The 6,848-nt window shown below is 37.4% G+C and overlaps 1 protein-coding gene across 1 annotated transcript in view; it reads right to left on the bottom strand.

Annotated features, from left to right (window-relative positions):
- ME2 (malic enzyme 2, NAD(+)-dependent, mitochondrial) overlaps positions 1 to 6,848 on the bottom strand; it is a 54,365-nt gene that overhangs the window by 17,345 nt on the left and 30,172 nt on the right. Inside the window, exon 12 of the mRNA XM_008588073.1 lies at positions 623 to 725. Coding sequence (XP_008586295.1) covers positions 623 to 725 — 103 coding nt within the window. The remainder of the gene's footprint in view (positions 1 to 622; positions 726 to 6,848) is intronic.

The raw sequence follows: 6,848 nt of genomic DNA, 5'->3' as shown, positions 1-6,848 counted from the left end.
TCCAGTACGGGCGCAACACTGAGGGTTGCAGTCCGTTGCCGGACACGAAAAAAGACAAAAAGGAAAAAAAAAAAAAGATAAAGGTAACTACTTAGGAAAACTAAAAGTAGTAAGACAAATAGAGCAGCAGAGAGAGGAAGTAGGATATTAGAAGAAGATAGTACACATGACTATTGCTTGTATTTCACAGTGGAAGTTCATACATACAGTTGAGTTGGAAGAATCAGCATAAAGGGAGGTAAGTGTGTCAGTCATGATGGTAACCACCAGAAAAACTCAAAGCAAATCCAACGTTGGTTATATCTGAGAAGTGGGATAACGAAGTCCCGAGGTTGATGCAGACGGCTAAATGATTTTATTCCATTCTGTTCCTTTGCATTTTTATAAGCCATGTACTATACTGTTTCTATAATAAGAACAAGTTTAATTAGCAATATAAATCCATACATTTTCAGGGAAAAAAAGCAAATTGGATTTGCTGAATTCCGAGTTTCCCTGTACATTCATACCAAAACTCTGTAAATAACTGTTGCTCATTTTAATCTTAAATTCCAAAGAATTTCATGAAGTATTTTTATGTAATTAACTATTGCTCTATAACATAAATAACAGTGGCATTTACCTGGAAAAATGTACACATTGTTTCCTTGACCTGGCGTAAAGACTCGCCCATCTCTGAGTTCCACAGGCTCAAAAGGACTGCCACTGGCAAACAGACACCTTCCCTGTCAATGGAATAAAACGACTTCAGTCTTGTTACATTTTGGAAATGAGAAAATAGAGATGAATTCATACAAAGTCAAATCCTGTAATAAAGTAGATATATATGCTGGAAACAAGGCATAACTTACTAAATAATTCTTTCATTAAATCCTTTTATTAGAGTGAGGCTCATTTTATGCACAATGTATACTCAAATAAAATTGAAAAATATCCATTAATAAACATAAAAAACCCAGGCACTTCTAATTCCTTTAAAAAATGTAACATGTATATGGCCAATAAATACCATCCCAAATAATAAAGATTGACGTAAAAACCTGTGAATGAAGGGGGGACACACCACCATTTACTGTAAATGTGCTGTTTTTGGTTCTATACCAGGTTCTTTATATTTTCAAGTACTTTGTAAAAAGTCACATATCAAAACTGTAGCAGTTACTCGAATCCAGACTTTTTCTAACTCCAAAGTCCACGGTCTTTCTATCATGCCATAACATACCCCAGGAGGCAGTTGATAAAACAGGTACATGGTATAACAACACTATCATTCCAGGAAAAAATGGCATGTTGCTTCGTTAAAGAAAGATAAGTCTACAAGTTTGATGTACTCATCCAACTTTAGTACTATGCTCTATAATGACAGATATACTCATACATATTACTGGCACATTCAGTATTTCTAAGAGAATTAGATACCCATGCAATTGAAAAGGACCAGAAAGTTAATTTATAAAATAAGATCCTTTATATATCATTTTCCCCCCACAAGTTCTCCCCTAATCCCCCTTCTCAAAAAGACAAAGAGCAAGAAGAAAACAACAGTGCTCAAACAGGGTGACTTTTCTTGGAATACTCAAGGAATAACTGAAATTAATCATGTTTAAACAGCCACTTGGGTTAAGCTAAAAGATGACTGACAGAAAACTGAAAAATCTCCACACAATAGGATGGACAAGCTGCCAAGATAGCAGAACACTTGATGGAGTTAATGTAAGTGTTTAGACACTGCTTTGTCTTCTTTTCCCCAGATCTAAAAATGTAAATGTATATTTTACTGCTGTGGATGGAATTGTGTCCCCCACAGTCCATGTATTAGAAACTTAGTCCCCACTGCACAGTGTTAAGAGGGTGGGACATCCTATTATGGTAATTAAAAGGTGGGACGTTGATGAGGTGATTAGATTGTGAGGACCATGCCCAAGTAAATGGACTAAGTTAATGATTTAGTGGTCGTCATAGGCATGGTTCTGAGGGCTTTAAAAGGAGGAGTGAGGAATTAGCTCTCTCTGATTCTGCCATCTGCTTTGTGACACCCTGCTTTGCTGTGAAGAGTCACTACCCACCAACAAGGCTCTCATCAGATGTGTTCCTTGGACTTTTGATTTCCAAGCCTCTGAAACTGTAAGAAATAAATTTTATTTTCTTTATAAATTACCCAGTTCCAGGTATTTATGTTACAAGCATCAGAAAGAGTTTAAGACACAAAGTTGGTACCAGAGAAGTAGGGTGTTGCTTATAGCAAATACTTGAAAACGTGGAAGTGGCTTTGGAACTGGATATTGGCCAGAGGCTGGAAAAATTTGGAGGAACAGGCTAGGAAAAGCCTAGATGCTGGTGAGGAGAGTAGAGAACATCTTAGAGACTGGTTAAATGGTGGTGCCTAGAATGCTTATAGATGTATGAATTATAAGGACCATTCTAAGGAGTTTTCAGATAGAAATGAGAAGGAGCTTATTGGAAACTGGGGCAAAGATCCTCCCTTGCTATGAACTTGCAAAGAACTTGGCTGCATTCTGTTCATGCCCAAGAGTTTTATGAAATGAGGAACTTCAAGGTGCTGACTCAGGGTATTTGGCAGAAGAAGTTTCTAAGCAGCAAAGCATTCAGAAAGCTGCATGGCTACTTGGAACAGCTTACACTGAGTTACAGCAGCAAAGACATGAGGTAAAGGCAGAAGTTATAGGTAACAAGGAAGCAGAGAGTGAAAAACTGTAAAAAACTCAGCCTGGCCATGTAAAGAGTGAAAAGGTGTCTTCAAGAAAGGAAACCAATGGTGTAGCCCAGCAACCCTTTGCTAAGAAATTATTACAAAAGAAAGGAATTATCAAGAGAAGCAAAAAAAGACCTAGAAGGCATTAAGAGATCTTCAAGGCTGCCCCTTCCATCACAGGCCCAGAGGCCTAGAGAGACAGAACGGTCTTGGGGAACAGGCTCCAGGCACCCTCCATGGGCTTGCTTCCCAAGGCCACATCAGGAAGCTGCTTCCAGCACCAGCACCCCGGCTACTCCAGCTGTAGCTAAATTGGCCCTAGGTGTGGCTGGACCTGCAGTTTCGAAGGATACAAGCCGGGGTCCTTGGTGGTGTCCACGCACTGTAAGTCTGCGGTCTTGCAGAATGCAGAGCTGTGAAGGCTTGGGAGCCTCCGCCCTGATTTCAAAATACCCGGTTTTGGGTATTTCTGTTATAAGCAACAGGAACAGCCTAATACATATAACAAGAATGATTATTCTTTAAAGTACAGTAGAACCTTGGCATTAGTGGATTCAATACTCAAGAACTTGACTCTGAGCAATCTAAAGGTCTACAATGTACAGTAAGTATTGTAAGTATAGAAGCAAGTTAAGTACACTGATGATGACCCAAGCTGATCCTCTTAGAACTACAATTCCACACGCTATATGAGGATACTTCAGAAAGTTTGTGGAAAAATAGAATTGAAAGATAATATGAATCTTTTCATGAACTTTTGAAATACCCTCATATAATTTTCTATTTATTGTGCAGATAGCTACTAAAATTCTCTATCTATTCTACACATAGCTCTACTTGTGACAAAAAAAGTTTGACGTACATAATAAAATAGATTTTTTTTGTGGTGCCATTAACTTTAATAGTCTTACAGAGTGGATTATACACTATGGCACTTCACAGGAAAAATGTTACATACTCATGTAATCAGTAATTTTTGAGATTTAGAAAGATCTCGGGAATCTCCTCTACAATGGCAAGATTCTACAGCAGTTCACCTTCTCCAGGCCATCTTCCCTTCCCGCCCCCACCATAATCAATCTATAGTGTAACTGTGGCCAGATCTTTATGCTAACAGTATTCTCATTCTGAAGTCCAAGTTGGCCTTTTTGAGCAACTGGCCATTAAAATATGAAGACTTTTGAAAAAAGTATTTTTCTCATTGAGCAGCAGAGGGTGTTAGAGTAACACCAAGACATCTCTCCGCTGAAAACCAAAGGAGATTGAAACTTGGAGAGGTGACTGCAACTATACAAAAATGTATGCTATTCTTTTATATAACGTTTCAGGAAGAATTTATGTAAAATTAAACTATGACACAATGCTTTTTTATTTTTGTGAGAAATAGCACAACTTCAAAGTTATAAAAATAGTGAATAAATCTGCATTTTAAAACTGATGATATACAGTACATCAAACTAGACTCCTTAGGAAGTTTTTACTCATTCCAATAATGTACAATTCAATTATTACAATAAAATTCATTTCAAAAGTAAAATTCTTAAATGTTTGAGCAATCTTCTGGTGATGTACTGCTCAAAACATTTAAATTTCTTATATTTTGGAAATGCCAAAGCCCACGACACACTGAATATATTTACCAAATAGTCATTGTGTAAGTCTAACATTTAATCTTTTGGACAATAACCATTGTTTTAAATAGTAAAGCCTGATGAACAGGGTGCTAAAAATCAAGCTAAAAGTTATATTTTGGTAAAAAAAAGGTAAGAAAATATACTAAAGAGACTGATCTTTTCTTTTTCATATCTATATGCTGATTTTTTTTATTTTTAAAGAAAAGACTTCAATAAGTACTAAAGGTTTCAGTAATTATTATATCCATTTGAAACCAACAGTCAAAAGACTATTTTGACAAACACAGAGTGACAATATAAAAGCCAGAGGAGTTGTGAGAGAATATCTGTGTCAACATAAGATTTTCAACAATGAGAAAAAAAATGGTAAATATATCAAGAACATGAATATTAAGTTCAGAAAGTTCTGAGAGAGAGTTCTGCTTTGGCAATGGTCTCCTAGGTTGTTCCAAACCAATTTCCCTCTGGCTATAATAGGGAAAACAAAAGTTGTAAAAAAATTTTAAGGAAGCAGAGTGCTACCAAGATAGTGAGTCCGGTGTTGGGGGAGGGAGGTCTCCAAGATGCAAAAGAAGAGGAAAGCAAGATATGTGAGCCCAGCATTTGAAACTTTTCCTCTCAATGTGACTGCTGATCTCAAAAGCAGAAGCTGTGGCTGAGACCCTGAGCAGCAGAGCTACAGGGGTTTCATGATGACAGAGAGAAAAATTGAAGTTCAGGGACCACTATGGATGAGGGGTGCTGGTAAATACCCCAGGGATTCTGACTCATACCCAAAGGGGTGCACATCAGAATGGGCTAACTGGAAATAGACAGAGCCTCACATGGACTGTGTCCTGATTGGATTATGGTGATCTACTCCAGCCTAACAGCCACCAGAAATAGTAAAGCCCCTCTGCAGGAAGATAAATTCATCCACAGCCTCAAGTTATTGCTACAATTTTTCATCCACACTATCCAGCACTTAATTAAAAAAAAAAAAAAGAAACAAAAACCAAGCTTACAAAAGATAAGAACTGATAAACAAGAGGAAAAAAGACAGATACTAAAAATGGACTCACAGAGAGGAGATATTTACTACCAGAAACTTAAATTATAACTCATATTCAAGAAATTAAATGACAAGATAGAAAAGCTCAGCAGAAAATTGCAAGCTATACAAAAGGATCAAACAAGTATTTAAAAATTATTACTAAAATTATGAGGTATAATAGTATTGTGATTACATTTTTAAAAGAATCCTTAACTTTTGAGAGATATGCTATATTTATAATGAAATCATATGATACCTGAGATCTCCTTCAAAATGATCTGGGGTCGGTGGGATGTAGAAGAAAGAAAATGAGCAATGAGGTGATTTATTTTTGAAGCTAGGAATTGGTATGTGGGAGCTGAGTAAGCTATTCTACTTTTATAAATGTTTGAAATTTTCTGTAATAAAAACCCTTTTTTTAATGGAATGGAGGCAAAAAAATTTATCACAGATTTATTACTTACTCTCAAGGGCACAACCTAACAATTATAACAGCTGGATACTACTATAAATAAACTTTTAAAAATCACTTCCTAGATCCACTTTAAAGATCAGTCATAAGAACAAGAATACAGAAAGTGATTACATTGTGGCAATTACAACTACATCCCTACAGAACAGGAGGAAAAAAACAACTGTCCTAATGGTATATAAGCAAGTTTTTATAACTGGAGGTAACAGCAGTGTCAAAGAATCCAAAAGCTCCAAATCTTAAACAATGTGGATGAAAGTAAAAATTTGTTCCAGATAGCTGTCAGATGACTCGAAAAAATGGCCTTAGTAAAGACAAACACTGATGGTAAAGACGCATTTGAAGAGTGTAAAAAAAATTGTTTCATGAAATGTGAGGGCAAGAAAGCAGTATTTATAAACTGATTATTTCTATAATATGTGATTTTAAGTCAGTAACTAAATTAATAAATTAGAATAATTAGAATCAAATAGAAATTCTACAAATAAAAAATACATGATAACTAAAATTAAGAACCTATCAATAGATCAGCAAAACTGATAAAATAATTTCCAAAGTGGAAGACAGGTCCAAAAAAAATCGCCAGACTGAAACACAGAGAGCAAAAAGTATAACAGTGTAAGAGGGGCTGGCCTGGTGGCGCACTGGAGAGTGCGCCGCTTGGGAGCGCGGCGGCGCTCCCACCGAGGGTTCGGATCCCATGTGGAGACCGGTTCCTGCTCACTGGCTGAGCGCGGTGCGGGCGCAACACCGAGGGTTGCGATCCCGTTACCAGTCAGTAAAAAAGACAAAAAGGAAAAAAATTAAAAAAAAATAAAAAATAAAAGTTTGCTTATTTATGGGCCGGCCTGGTGGCGCACTGGAGAGTGCGCCGCTTGGGAGCGCGGCGGCGCTCCCACCGAGGGTTCGGATCCCATGTGGAGACCGGTTCCTGCTCACTGGCTGAGCGCGGTGCGGGCGCAACACTGAGGGTTGCGATCCCGTTGCCGGTCCCCA

Source organism: Galeopterus variegatus, unplaced genomic scaffold, assembly GCF_000696425.1.
Source record: "Galeopterus variegatus unplaced genomic scaffold, G_variegatus-3.0.2 Scaffold4665, whole genome shotgun sequence".
Taxonomy (NCBI): Eukaryota; Metazoa; Chordata; class Mammalia; order Dermoptera; family Cynocephalidae; genus Galeopterus; species Galeopterus variegatus.
Note: the sequence above shows the minus strand (reverse complement) of the source record. Positions and strands in the feature narration are given on the sequence as shown.